Source organism: Lethenteron reissneri, chromosome 25 (assembly GCF_015708825.2).
Source record: "Lethenteron reissneri isolate LAM-NWPU_2019-01 chromosome 25, ASM1570882v1, whole genome shotgun sequence".
Classification (NCBI taxonomy): Eukaryota; Metazoa; Chordata; class Hyperoartia; order Petromyzontiformes; family Petromyzontidae; genus Lethenteron; species Lethenteron reissneri.
In genome coordinates, this window is record NC_083803.1 from 4,905,438 (window position 1) to 4,921,011 (window position 15,574).

At 43.1% G+C, this 15,574-nt stretch overlaps 2 protein-coding genes across 14 annotated transcripts in view; one reads left to right on the top strand and one right to left on the bottom strand.

The window, feature by feature from the left end:
* The window catches only part of LOC133347069 (regulator of G-protein signaling 7-like), a 58,413-nt gene extending 57,809 nt beyond the window's left edge, over positions 1 to 604 (top strand). For 4 of the 5 annotated variants that reach the window (XM_061558981.1, XM_061558985.1, XM_061558983.1 and 1 more), the window contains one exon: positions 430 to 604. In XM_061558981.1, the coding sequence (XP_061414965.1) occupies positions 430 to 492 (63 nt within the window). In that variant the 3' untranslated portion in view covers positions 493 to 604. The remainder of the gene's footprint in view (positions 1 to 429) is intronic. The other variant, XM_061558982.1, reaches the window with a different exon arrangement.
* On the bottom strand, positions 163 to 13,533 carry LOC133347070 (zinc finger protein ubi-d4-like). 9 transcript variants are annotated; one of them, XM_061558987.1, is made up of 13 exons: positions 13,444 to 13,533; positions 11,936 to 12,096; positions 10,909 to 11,016; positions 9,496 to 9,617; positions 9,312 to 9,404; positions 8,917 to 9,018; positions 8,158 to 8,236; positions 7,913 to 7,954; positions 7,237 to 7,371; positions 6,746 to 6,874; positions 3,573 to 3,685; positions 3,373 to 3,454; positions 163 to 3,204 (listed from the first exon to the last, which is right to left on the bottom strand). In XM_061558987.1, exons 1-13 carry the CDS (start codon positions 13,473 to 13,475, stop codon positions 3,134 to 3,136), a joined length of 1,269 nt encoding a protein of 422 aa, XP_061414971.1. In that variant the 5' UTR covers positions 13,476 to 13,533; the 3' UTR covers positions 163 to 3,133. The 9 variants fall into 9 exon arrangements, with proteins under 9 accessions (XP_061414971.1, XP_061414970.1, XP_061414975.1 ...); XM_061558986.1 differs by having other exon boundaries at positions 11,906 to 12,096; XM_061558991.1 differs by lacking the exon at positions 8,917 to 9,018.
* Between the last annotated feature and the right edge of the window lie 2,041 nt (positions 13,534 to 15,574).

Here is a 15,574-nt window from a genome sequence, read left to right on the forward strand (position 1 = left end):
GTCCTTGTATGCGTGTTGCTTTAATAGAGCAGCATCATTACTCCACTGTCAGCTCCACTCCGTCTGCTCTGTGCATCTATCCATTTCTTCCAAACGTCCACAACATCCACTGCTGGACATGATCTGCAACCCGCCAAAATCGGCATTGCAAACAAGTGCAGCTCTGAGACATGCATTTTATTTTGGAAGTGTAAAAAAACATTTTACAAAGCAAAATTAAAAAAAATTATTGTGCATTTGCATGTGTACTTGTTGCCAAAGCTATGGACTGCTTTTCCATCCACATCAGCTCTCCATTTCAGCTTTTGTCTACATCAGCTTCAAAAACCCTAAGCCATCCATATAAGTAAAATATACAGCATATAGTTTCGCTCTTCACGTCAATTCAGTTTACCTTGTAATACGCATACTGCATTCTATTGTGTGCAGGAATTGTCCTTAAGAGGCAGAAGACACAGACCATCATCTGCCAGAGCGGCTTCATCGAATTGAGCCTTCACGAGTCTCGAGGGAAGGGATCCTGAGACATCGCCTGGAAGCAAGATCAACTTTTTTTGCCAATGCTTCTCATGTGCTGCTAATTGATGTGTCCACACGCCCACTTGGACATTACCGCCACTCACATTTGTGTTCTGATATTTTATATCCTGTACAGAAATGTTTTATATCAAATATAGCACATGGGTTACTCCCCACCTGCTTCAGAACATAGGGTATAACAACGGTACGGTGTTATCTACTTTAAAGCAATGTTACTGGGCTGTGCGAGCACTGACAAATGTTGTTCATCATGAGCTTGTGACAAACTTAAACCACAAAAGTGCCACTATAACTAGGGCAAAGTTTCGTTTATTATTTTAAGCAATTTATATTTGTCGTTAAATGAATACCCTGTTTGTTTTCCATCAAGCACAACTTGTAAGCTAAGCCAATTTACTTGGACATTGTTGACAAACCCAATATGTTGCTTGTAATTAAAACACGTCTCCACAAGGGCTCTGTATTACTCAAGCTATACTTATGTCGATGCACACATTACGTATCTGTATATTCAACTTTCGGGCCAGTGCTCTACATAAACAACCTTCAGTCATAAAAAGTCAACTTTAATCCTATAAAGCTCGCAGCTCTCGTATAATACGCCAAGACATTCAATCAGGTGGCGGAAAGTGGAAGTCGGTGATACAAAATTCACGGATCACTTGGCGCAGCGTCCAGCGTATGCATTAAGTCTAACCTACGGTACGCGATCTCTCCAACACAAAGGACACTTCCTGAAATTTACTCTGGACCCCTGTGGAGCAGCATGTGCGGCAACAGCATTAGTAACCTCAGGTATTTAGGTGTTCTGCAATAGTTTAACACAGACAACATGATACAATAAAATGCTCTGTCAATAACACTACGGAGTGGCCATCTTTATTGGAAGTGCCTCCTCCTCACGTTGTGGAAACACGGCTGATGACCTAATGGTGAGAGACGGTCAAGCAAGCATTTATTCCGGCTACACGGTACACTTTAAAACCAAAGGATAACAAACGGGCTATTTTCTCTTGTGCAGGGAACATTATCATGACTTTTGCCAAAAACAGAAAACAGTTATGGAAAAAGGCAACTACTATATTTAGGGTGCCATTTTCTCCCTTAAATGAAAGCTATTCACTAATTACAAAAACCTAGAAATGTCAAATGGAGTTTAAGTTTGGTTTGATTACACAAGCTACTAAAAGCACAATGGGGTTTTTATTTATGAATATATTTCCACCCATAAGAGGCGATATATGTGGAGTCTATTCAGCAATTAGGAATACTGCAATATTACGACAGTACCTTTTTATGGACAACTGCTGCGCTCTAAAGTAAAACACCGTTAATATGCCGAGCAGCATGAGTTGATAGTAACAATGATCCCCAGGAATTATACCGGTACTCCCCTCCCCCCCACCCGCTAGCATCTTAATATATTGAGAAGTACCATCAACACCTTGAATGTTCTATATTAACTATGTGAGATAACTACAGTGTACACTGCATAATCTACCTCTTTTTACAAAAAGTTTACAAGCCAGCCACTTTGTCATCTTCTTGCCTGCTTATTAACAGTATACAGACCAGATCACACCACACATTATTACACTAGGTGAATTTTTAAATGATAATTTTTCAAAAGTAACAAAACTAATACCCTACATAGGCACTATATGCACGTTATGGCATCTACCAAAACAAATATCTGTTCAATTGATTTATTCATTTTATGACCATACATTCTATTGTACCATCCTTTTATTGTTTCTTCTAAATCCCTAAGCAAGCTTGAACATTACAGTAATTAAAAAAAAACATCAGCTGCAGTACACAGTAACTACTTACTGCAGACCTTGGCATAATAGGTGACCAATTACAGCACTGAGTAAACAACCAGCACACGGGGATGGTTGGTACCCAAAGCATGTAGTACCTAGGTAAGCAATGGCAGTGAACACACCCTCATGGGGAGCCAACCCAACGCCCAGTAAGATACACCAGACTGCTAAGGATGGCCAAACAGGCAAAAAAAACTCTTACAAAAAAAAGGCCTGCGGAAAGTACTGCTCTCTCCTTTCCACAAGCAGGTACACAGCATAAAAATAAAATCTACAAACTTCTCAAAATTTGGCGCATATACACACAAATTACATAGGATCTGGTTGGTGTACATTAGGTCTACTCAGATTCTATTGGCCACTGTGATATAAAACTCCACTATTAAGGCATTTATGGTTACAATGTTAGAAAATGATTGCATTGTTTACCTCCTCCGAGCGCGCAATCAGAGACATAATGCCCATGCTGAATTTCTATGGATCAGTTGTCAAGCTGCACGAACACCCCTCCATATAGGTGACAAAGTAAATGTAGAACAGTCATGTCATCTGATGCGCAAATATATCGACAACGGGTTAATTTCGTAAGTCAAAAAAACCTACCTGTAACAATACATTAGAGACATTACATTCTTGGTTCTCAGCTACACTCAAAAGATACCAATTGCAACAGGAGACAAACCGTGGCTCAAACTTGGGTTTACTAATTGGGTATGCCCTTGAGAACTGAGTCATCATTCAAAGATGTTGGCATCTAGGACCCCATCTTATGACTGGTTGGTATAGACAGATGCCTTTTCTTTGAGTAAGTCCAGGCAAAGGCGGCAACTCCAGCTTCCTGCAAATAAGACGAGCAGAATTAAGTTACAAAGCTTTAAGCAAATGTAACAAAGTCTGAAAAAAAGTATTTGCAAGACCGTTTCAGTGCATGCTTTTCCAATTATACAATTAAATTACATTGACCCGGAAGCTGTCATTTAATGGTGGAATTTGAACTGTTTCTTACCCTCTGGGGGCTCAGACATGGCAGGGCTGAGACAGTACATGTGATAACCACGGTCGCAGTCATCGCAAAACAGCAGCTGGTCCTGCAATGAAGGTGAACACTTGTCATTACTGTGACAATGTTACGTAATCCGCCAAGCCAATTACAGGAAAAGTGGAAATGTCTGCCTCTAGTATGAACGATGGTGTCCCCGTACGTACGTCATTCTCAGAGGTGCCGCAAATGTTGCAGCACTTGCATTCAATGCACTGCCAACGGTAAGTCTTGACGGCGGCGATCATGTTTGAAGTGAACTGCAAGCAAGACGGGTGTCCTACGGGGTGTGCAAAAAGGCAGACTGGTTGTTAAAAACCGTGAGCAGAGACACACAGACAAGATATGATATTAAATACAGCATTAACCCTTTAGCTGCTGGGCAGAACAAGACCTACTGCTGCTTCGTGTCAACAGCCATCACACGACAGCTCAGCCAGGTTACAGAATTCATTTAGGTTTAGGAGCGCAATTTTTCGTCAGGATGCCAATGGCCCTAAGGTGTCTACAATAAGCAGTTTCAGAGAATGTGATGTTTTGCACAAAAAAATACACAGAGACTGTATAAAGTGCAAACAGCTTTATTAAGAATAAATAAGATTGCTTTTAATACTTTACACATTACAACTCATTCCACAACTGAACCAATAACATTACATTGATATGCGACCACCGTAAAATTGCAAATCATTCTAATGCCGAATTATTGCAGTTAACAAATTTACATCTCATTTAAAATTTAAGTATTAGTTTTTTCAATAGGTAATATTCAGTGGCAGTTCATCAAATGCATAGAATAAAAGAACCCATCACTGAGATTTGTTAAAAGAACATTTACAAACATCACCACATGACCCAATGGTATGCAAAAACTTAAAATCAAAGCATGCAAATTACAATCAACATTTCTGGCCCTGCAATATTCAAGAATTCTTGCAGTAATTTGAGAACACAACTAAATACTAATCAGATCAAAAATTTCATTGCAGGCAAATACATTTTCCTGAAGAAAAAAACACTAATACTTATCAACCAAAAATAGAAATGGTATCAAAGTTGATAAAAAATTTAAAATGACAGGATGAAAATCCATTACTTTCCATGTGCAGAAACATGTTTTCCAGTCCTATTGAAATGTTTTTAAAATGTAGGCTATTCTACCAATTATTTAAGCAACGCAAATGTTAGATTTGCCTGGAAAACTATATCACCCACATTCTGATAAATTAAGTATCACAGTATATTTCAACAGTAGTTCATTAGCATACAAACATTTTAGACTAACCCACTGAAGCCAAAATCCAAGTATTCTTAAAAGGGTGTGCCAACACGTTAAACATAGTTAACATTCAGAGCACTTCATCTCAACCTCGTAAAGACATGTTAAATCCAGATTCAATGCCATTAACGGCACTCTTGCTTTTCTAAAATATCATAACTTACAAGCAAAGAGTAAAAACACGGTGGTAGTTTTTTTTTACCTTCTACAGATTACCCAACAAGATGTTAATCTTATTCTATGGGTCTTTCGGTAAAGTCAAGTAGATAGATTCAAAGAAAATAAAACTACGACGTTTTGATCACAACACAAGCAGTCATCATCAGAAAAAAAGGTGACTTTACCGAAAGACCCAAAGAATATGAATTCCTGCAGTCACGAAAGCTTTAAGTCAAGATTTACGATGTTAATCTCTTGGCACGCTAACATTGTGACCTCGACACTCACATGACCCACAAATAATGGATGCTTTTAACTTAAAAAATAAGTTAACAAAATAATCTGAGATGTGTATTGACCCTAAAAGATGATATAGCACAAGTGTACACCAACACCATCAATGAACCATCTTTGAAATGGAATGGCCAACTGCCTGCCCAGCGCCTGAGGGTCATACTACATTTAAAAAGCACACAAACTTTTACAATTTAACAGTTGTTGAGATTGTAATGTAAAAAGCATGATGTGGAAATTAATGTAAAGCAAAGGGACATACCTGACACTGTTCATTAAGAGATGGGCCTTTCCACGCCACTTATGAATCACCCAGTTGAGGAGCTACTGATGATGGCCAGCATTAGCTAATAAGCTAGTCACCCATTCTCCATAATGTATGACCGTTAAAAATTGTCTGCCTTTCAACAAATCATTCGTTTACAGACTTTCAATAGAAAGCATTGCTAATTAAATAAAGTTGTTCTTGAGGTAAGCAAATTACTATCACAAATACAGTGTGCAAACTGCAGCTCTCAATGCAAACTTTTAAAACTAAAAGCAAAAACGTATTGAAACTACGTTTTGAATGTACAAACTACAGTATCTCTTTTTTTATTCACAGGCTGTGGTAAAAAAATAAACTCCTAATAACATGTAATACTCTAAAAAATCTACATTATTTTCTTTCCAATTACGCTCAAATGAACTTACAAGAAAAATTGTCTGTGTACTGCAAATCTCCTTGTTTTTCAGTGCTACAAACCTTTGCACTTGAAAGGATGCTAACCGCAGAATAACATTACCTAGTACATAATTACACTTAACGTTGAGAGGTATTTGTTGCATTTAGTGTGCATGGCCATTCAAGTCATCACTGCAAAGCAGCTCCTGGTAATCGTCTTCACCAAATCCCAGAAACGTAGAACAGTCGCTATCGGAGGCTGCAAACAACTCCTCTACAATGCGCCTGTCCACTTCCGAGACTTCACGCTCTGGCACCGCCAACATGTGCAGGACGTGATACAAACACAGGAGCTACAGTCACTCAATCTTTCTCATGCATGGTGAAAGAACAAAACTAACAAAAACGTAGCAAAACTGCACCAGATTTATCAAATGGCGAATGCAGAAAAATGTAACCTAATAATGCTGTTAATGCAGTCTTATTCACACGACCAGCAGCAAATGGTTAATGCTGTAAATCTTTTTCAACTTTTCATCAATACAACGGAAAAAAATGAGCGATGTTTAAAAAGGTGAAGCATTATGTGCTGTCCAGTAAAACAGATAGTTTTTGTAAACCTAAAACATCATTTAGAATATAATTGTCACAATTCACTATTTAGTATTATTCATATTCAAAACTCAAATATGCAGCGGACGTAGCCTCTTTTAGTTTAAAATGCAAAAAGTTAATCACTGAAAGTTACTTGTACCTTTCAAGTGTATGTAATGATCAGAAAGGCTTTGATTAGACCAAACACTTTGCTTATTGGTGAAGCAATGTGCACCACTGCAAATTAAGTACAATGAAAACTACAATGCCCAATTTCCAAACATCACCTCACTTAATGCAATCAATAAAATGTGATAAATATACAAAAGATAAGAGCGACAAGAACTTACCAGAACGTCCACAGTCGGAACAGGAAACCAATTCTTCCGGTTGTCCTGTCTTCTTGTTCTCCACAGAGCCGCCCAGACAAAAATCGCAGTAGTTGTTAGGGTTTGCCAGCCCATCAGGACCTTTTTTGGCTAAAAACAACAAAAACAGAGGCATGTCATTATTAAATGCAGACCACGTTGAACTAATGACAAACGGTAAACTCCTTGACTTAAAGCTTTCGTGACTGCAGGTATTCATATTCTTTGGGTCTTTCGGTAAAGCCACGTAGATAGATCAAATAATAACAAATAACAATATTGGTATTCTTTTTATTATATATGTTTTAATCCACGTGGCTTTACTGAAAGACCCAAAGAATAAGGTGAACTCCTTTTCAAACCGCACCGGGTATCTTGCTTTGGTAAGCTCATCCCAATGTCCTTGCCACATCTGACAAACGGTGCCAGGCTCTAGAAAAAGACCAGCCAGTGAACAGACGCAACGGGCTAACCTTTGCGGTCCTCCGAGCGGCGCGTGACAGGTGTGGCGGGCCGCGAGTCCTTGTCCTCGCCCTCCTCATCCGCTAAGTGGCTGTGCGTGTAATGATAGCTCAGCCCAGGGCGGTTCTTGTACCGCTTCCCGCAAACTTCATCAGAGAGAAACAGAAAACGTAGCCTGTGAAGTGTGACGCAGCACACCATCTGCAAGGGCTTATTTATTCCGCACTTTTTTTCTCGCATAGGTTCAATGTGATTTAAAAAAATACTTTTTTCATAACACCACAAAATTACTACTTACAGCAAGCCAGAACAAATGCAGTTAACAAAGAGGTATAAAATACTTAGTATGATATTACAAATGCTGTACAAAAGACTGGTTCAATAATAAGCATGCAATGTTACATAGCCTTTGATATTTGCGAAAGCCATACATCTAAAATTGAAATTGTTAGTAATTTTTCATTCACTTCAAGGGTATTAAATGCAGAATGCATAACAAATAAACAAGCAGCAGGTGGTATTCTTCGTGAACCTTAACTGGTAATTTTAACGGGAATTTTTGTAATTTGTTGCATAAATTTGACCAAAAAAGTTGATTACAACTGTTAAAATTATTATATTGCTCATCAACTGTTAATTTTGTGCAAGCACCATTATTTAGAGTTTCAATAACACAAGGGAGTATACCTTTATCAGACGCTTTTGAGCTACGTTTGTGTTTGTAACTATCTGAAAGGGAAAGAGAAAAAGGCATGGAAAAGAGAGATCAGATGAACACAAATAAAAAAAAGAGAAATAAAAGAACAGATGTAAAAGTTAGAATGATGGCAGACAAACATTGAAAAGGTTTAGGTTTCAAAGACAGCTTTCAAGGACTTGCTCTGTATCACGGACAGACTGTTTCTGCAGACTTCCTCCACAATGGTACTCACTGTCGCATGCATACGGCTTGTCTTTATCCTCCTGTGCTGCTGCTTCATTCTTCTTCCTGGTCCCAGCTGCTGCCTTGCCCTGGAGGATCAGGGTACAGGAAGCAAGAACACTCGCTAAACAAACGGCCAGTGCAACCTGCAGTACGCATGCTATTCTGAGGGTCATGGAAACACAACCTGATTGATGGGAAGATGAATTGACCATTTAGGTATGGCATGCAAGCAGTCAATGCTTCACAAAACCCATGCAGCTTGCAGCAATGTGACCAACCATGCCACAGTTAAATGTAACTCGATTGCAAAAATGATTAAAAGCAACATCTACGTAACACCTTCAGACAAGACTGCACTTGATAAGCCCATTGCAATGGTGTTTCAAACACTCAAAATGCTAACATGACAATGTCATGCAAAAGCAAAATAATTGTAATCGCTGTAATGTAATGGCAGCTTTAGGTCATCAGTATTAAGGAGGTTCAATAAATTTTATACAACAATCTATTTCCCTAACGAATGTAGTTGTTAGTAATTGCATGTAAACTAACTTGTTTTTACACAAGCAAAGGCTTCACATATTAATGTAAAATAGTTGCCAAATATCCTTACCTGCAACAGGTATTTTAGTTCTGAAAGCCAAATCGTTTTTCTGTACTATTGTTCCATAACGGCGAATCCTCCTTAAATTAAAACGTCTAATAAAACAACAGGATGTCCCATGCCCCATCCAAACGACCCCCTTCTCATGCGTTTCAAACTTACACTGTTGCCTGCTTCACAGCTCATATCACCCTTGTCCTGCTCATCAGCAGGACTCTCCACTTGTCTTTCAGACTGCTTCTTATAAACACGCTTCCCTTTTGCCTACAGAATACAAAGTACCCACAACCACCCACTGGGCAGCACAAGAATAACAGTCCCCAAGGCTACAGCTCACGCTGAAGATGCAGCATTTCCATTCTTTTTAACTGCATCTGTTTACAGCGGTGTTGTCAGATGCATGTTTTTGCATTAAAATTAAAACAAGATACCTTTATATATGCACACAAAATAAATTACTTCTGCAAGTACAACCAATACACTATTTTCAAACTGTATTTTATATCTGGCACTTAAATACACCTTAGAATATGTTTGCAATTCTTCACAATCCATACCCGTCCTTTGCTCTTGGGTTTGCGTTTAGGCGTGTCCTCCTCGTAATCTTCATCGTCCAAATCGTCCAAATAATCTTCGGCATCAAAGACTCTCTGTAAACGAATGGAGTGGAGATAAGCGTCTACAGTGCAAAAGGCTCTGCTAGATGATTACACACCCGCACAAAGGCTAAGCTGAGGGTACCTGGAACTCGCTGATGCTGTCATCCTCCCGGGTGTCAACGCCTTTGCGTTCCGTCATGTCTCCACGGAGCAGCACCTCCAGGCTGGAGCACTCTGGGTCTTTCTTCACAGGCACCTCGCTTTCTGTAAACAAAACACCCAAGACACAAACAGCAACCGTGACAGTTCTTGCATTACCACCATTTTTTATCAGTTTACATGAAATGGTTGTGTTCCGTTAAACGTACTTGCAACATTTGAACCTTATGGCGAGACCCCAGGGTCCCGAAAAAACGGAAGTCAAAATTGTAAATAATGAATTTTTGGCGACTCCGTCCCACCTGGCACGGATCATTCTGTTATATTGTCCAAGCGCAGCAGCGAGGATGAATGCGCAGAAGAGCGAATGCACTCCATGCTCGGGTATGGACAGGATCATAAGTCTTATCCAAAGCTGCTCAAACTGCCTACACGACTTAAGTCATTTATTTGTCACCACGGTATGCATAATACAGTGAAACTGCTCTCTTATCTTCATTATTATTTTTGACCTACCAATATCTGCAGCCAGGATCAATCATTGACAATCCTATTACCTGCAGATATTTAACAGATGAGATGCGTTGCACCGTTAATTCCCCCTGTTTGATCATACTTCTCTTGTCCGTATGCATCTGTGCAGATAAGTTTTTTTTTGCGGATAAGCCATATTCTCCACATACCGCTTGTATAAATGCAGATAAGAGCGGCGACCCACTACTCTGTACAGTAACATTGGTATAAACGCTTGTTAGAATATGAACAGCACATTGAAAGTGCATACTATTTTATATACTGTTGAGAGTGCATTCACAAATCCACACTAAGAAACACGATGATTGACAGAGGGGTGTAAATAATTATTTCGATAGTGTATTTAAATAGAGGTACTGCAGGTAAGACGTTTTCAGTTTAAAGGCATAGTTTAACAAGACAACACTTGCCACCATCCTTCAAACCCATTGGCGGAAAAGAGCAAAGTTTTTGTTTACATTATAATATGTTTATGTGAGAGCCGGGGGCTTATGGGACCCCGGGGTCCCTCCATAAGGTTCATTTGTTAATAATGTTCAGTTATTGTCATTTCAATTCACTGATATTTTACCATTAAGGTCAACTGTTTTCCAGATCTAGGTACCCATAGCTACAATGAGAGTTTTATTAGACAAGGTGTAGTAAATTTGTATTTTGGACTTTGAACCACGACACTAACGTGCAGAGGCTGCGGTTGCACATGCCAGAGCTATTAATGTCCGTTTTACAACACCCAACACGCTTCTGTTAATTCCCAGCAGAAATTACCAGGCAGCTGTGAAAACCTGTCAACTTAAGGGCAAACTGGCTGCGTTTCTATTACTTCAACCTTTCACTTCAGCCAACGACAAGAGATGCTGACCTGGTCTGATATCGGTTATTCGGAGCCGTGGGTCCTCGGGTGGTGGAAGCCGTCTCTTCTTGCGCCAGCGGCGTGCTGGGTATGTGTAGAGCTGTCCTGGCGCAACGCCTGCTCCACCCAACGCCACAAGCACATCAAGCGAGCTCTGCCAATTGCCGCTTTCTGAAGATAACACTTCACACAGCTTGTTTTCAACTAAACGAAAGCATCTACTTTCATACATGGTTCAGTGGTAATCACCTTTAAGATTATCACCATAACAAACAGGGTTTATATCTCTGTTCAAACTGAAAATGTAAGATCCTAAATTATGCAGCTATGTTAACTCCATGTATATCCCTAAAGCATATAATTCCACGTGCACTAATAGCATCCATTCAAACGCAAATAGGGTAATTACACATTCCACTCATCTCCCAGATGGTCAACATGCAAATTGGCACCATAGGGTTGTATGGGCACTAGTTTGTGAAATGCTGCTCATTGAAAATCATGTCAGTGTACGGGTGTAAAAAAACGCACCCAACTCTTATAGACAAAATCAGAAAACACAACCATGCACTATGGGAAGGGAAGCCACAAGCTGTGTCCCTTACAATTAATGGAATTTATGGACCTCCATGGCAACTTGTCCACCAATTCAAAATAACCTTTTCAATGCACCTTTGCATTGAAATGATATGCACGTTAGTCAACAACAACAAAAAACGTAGCTCTTATTTTGTTGTTACACTTTGGCAGTAACACACAGGGCCCAATACAAATTTGATGTTTTTTCATGGAAAAAAAAGTAACCATTAGAAAATAAAGCATGGTCGTGAGACAAGCGACGTCACTGGAGTGCTATCATGCTTAATGCCATATTTAAATTATGTTTTCATGAACGAAGAAGCAAACCAATGTCGGACAGCCTGGGACACAAAGACTGTATTGTGTCTGTAAGAGTTGTTGGTGGGTTTTATGGGTGCGTGTTATGTGAAGTATTTCAATCTGAAACCAAAAATGTTGGGGGAGAGGCTGCGCGGACCAGGTCCACGATGCCGCTTTTCCATCCATATGTAGCAGTTGTTCTGCGCGACACCCGTCTGCGAGTCCAGGAAGGGCAGGCGTACACTCCTCTCAGCACACAGCCGTGCATTGTAGTTGTGGCAATGCTCTATCGCCTCCCTGTAGAACTGGTCTCCGAGGCTGCGAGTTTGGATATCATGCACAAACACAGAAATGTAACGCACGCATGTAGGCATTGCAGCGAGAGGTTCAATGCAACCACGTGGGAATGCCGGTATTTAACACGTGGGTATGTCGTTTTAATATATACAGGGAATCTAAGCATGACGGTGTTAACCCCAAACAAAACCAAGCAGCAAAGGGAGAGATAGTAACATTCACACAACAGGGGCTTCTAAGGAGGTTGTGTCCTAAAATACACACCAAGGTGAGGAACGATATAGTCAATACGATATACACACGTGCGTTTTGAAGGAGGGCATGGTTTAACACGCACACATACTATGGTACAGCAGAGTGGAAAGAGAGGTGCAATGAGGCATGACAGTGTATCACACACTGGTCAATGAAGACATTTTAATACAAACACAAATATCCTTTCAGACTGCCCTGGAAAGTGCTGTTAACGAGCACATGTATTTCAACACGCGTGCAGGAGCAATGAGAATTGTATATACTGCTGACTGATGGTGGGGGGAAGAGGCAGTTTTAAAGCACAGATGGGAGCAATGGGGGAGGGGATTTAACTCATTCACGCCCCACGCCATCACGGCGGCCAGTGACGGCATCAACGGCTGCGCTAACCCAAGGTCGCTCTCGTATTTGACCATCGCCTCCTCAACACATAACACACATAATAGCATTGTATTAACATGAAACAATAACTGCAAACAATAACGATAGAGACAATAAGGCGGCTTCCCCTGCGTGACCCCGGTCACCGTGACCCCCATTCCGGTCAAACGTGGCCGAGGCTGCGGCCATTGTCACGGATCAACGTGTCCACGCACAGCGCCAACACGATTATCGTATCTTCGTGTGTGTGTGTATAAATGTCCGTATGAATTGTATTGTTATACGAGGAGCGATATAGTCGCTGACAAGACTGTAGACAGCTTGCGAGGCCGTGACTCCCGACGAGAACTTTTGCAATTAGGACAATAGCGCGACAACAAGGCACGCCACGTCGAGGCACGACGAAGAAGCCCTCGCGCGAGTTGCGACGTACGTACACCGCTTTTAAACAAAAAAAGAAAGACGTTAACGTTTATAAATCGCGTCGTTTTTAACGCGCGTGAGGGAGTCTGGCGTCGCCACGTCCTCAGCTCAACACCGCCTCAACCCGCGCTCCCTCACCGCATGCGAACATCATTTGGTGGCGCGATTTTAATCAAGAGTGGCAGGGCGACGCGATGAGGCAGTGTTTGTGCGGGAGAAAGAGAGCGAGAGAGACACAGACGACGCGAAGAAGATAACGCGGCGGCGGCGGCGGGTGGAGGTGGTCGTGGAGGCGACGCGGTCACTTACGCCTTGAGCGGGTTCTGCACCACGGCCGCCATCTTGCGCTTCTTTGTGCCGCGCGCGGGAAAACAAAGAGCCGAGCCCCGCCCCTCCACAGCCGAGCCCCGCCCCTCACTACCCGAGCCCCGCCCCTACTACCCTAGCCACGCCCGTTATTACTCAAGCCCCGCCCCTCACTACCCGAGCCCCGCCCCTCACTACCCGAGCCCCGCCCCTACTACCCTAGCCCCGCCCGTTATTACTCAAGCCCCGCCCGTCACTACTCAAGCCCCGCCCCTCACTGCCCTAGCCCCGCCCCTCACTACTCTAGCCCCGCCCATTATTACTCAAGCCCCGCCCCTCACTACCCTAGCCCCGCCCATTATTACTCAAGCCCCGCCCCCTCGCTACTCTAGCCCCGCCCATTATTGCTCAAACCCCCCCCCTTACTACCCTAACCCCGCCCATTATTGCTCAAGCCCCGCCCCTCACTACTCTAGCCCCGCCCTTAATTTATTAAGTTCCCGCCTCACTGCCCTAGCCCCGCCCCTCGCTAATCAAGCCCCGCCCCTAATCACCATAGCCCCGCCCCTAATTGCCATAGCCCCTCCCCTAATCACCATAGCCCCGCCTCTCATTACCCAATCACGTCCTCCTCACCGCTCAAGCCCCGCCCCTTGCTGCCGCCCGAACCCCGCCCCTCCATTACCCGAGCCCCACCAGCTTCTCACGACCCCCGAGCGATACATTATTTCAATCGATAATAGTTTTTTTTGGTTAGATCGCGTAAACATGTATAAATGTCAGTTTAACACGTAGGCTTTTGCGACCAATGTTATTCATAATCAACGTTTTTGGGTTAAATCGCGTTATTTATAAATGTGTCGTAACCCTCCACCACCCGACACGGCCAATCAGCAAAAAAGTGTCACGTTGACAAAAGATAAATAGTGCACTGCTTTAGCCCACCGGTGTGTTGAAGCGTGAAACCACAGCATTTTCAACACACCGGTGGGCTAAAGCAGTGAACTATTTTGTCTTTTGTCAACGTGACACGTTTTTTCTGATTGGCCGTGTCGGGTGGTGGAGGGTTACGACACATTTATAAATAACGCGATTCAACCCAACAAAAATATGTATTGTGGATATTGATCGCGAAAGCCTACGTGTTAAACTATTTCAATCGACATTTAACATCGACGAATACTGCAACAAATGTGTTGTTCCTTGAGGCTAAACTGTTCGTCAAAACGAGACAATGGTTGAAGACGGAAAGGGTGCACACGGAGGCAAGCGCACAACGCACGAGTCAATTGCTCTAATCGATGCGTGGGAGGGGATCTTTGGTGTACAATCAAAGCGCCGTGAGAGGAGGATGAATCGTTGCATGGAGCGTTACTCCCCCAGCACCCCCCACAACACCACCACCCACAACACCACCACCACCCACAACACCACCTCCCCCCACAACACCACCACCACCACCCACAACACCACCACCACAACACCACCACCCACAACACCACCACCACCCACAACACCACCCCCCACAACACCACCACCACCCACAACACCACCACCCCCCACAACACCACCACCACCCACAACACCACCACCACCATAACACCACCACCACCCACAACACCCCCCCCCCCCACAACACCACCACCCACAACACCACCACCCACAACACCACCACCTCTACCCACAACACCACCACCCCTACCCACAACACCACCCCCCACAACACCACCACCCCTACCCACAACACCACCACCCCTACCCACAACACCACTCCCCACAACACCACCACCTCTACCCACAACACCACCACCCCCCACAACACCCCCCCCCTCTACCCACAACACCACCACCCCCCACAACACCACCACCCCCCACAACACCCCCCCCCCCCCACAACACCACCACCCCTACCCACAACACCACCACCCTACCCACAACACCACCACCTCTACCCACAACACCACCACCTCTACCCACAACACCACCACCCCCCACAACACCAGCCCCCCCCCCACAACACCACCACCCCCCCACCACCACCACTGCCTGTGCCCCGCTGCTAACGGGCCCGGCAGCCAATAGCAGAGGGGCTCTTGAACCGTCACGCCCACACCCTGCCGCCAATTAGCGCGAA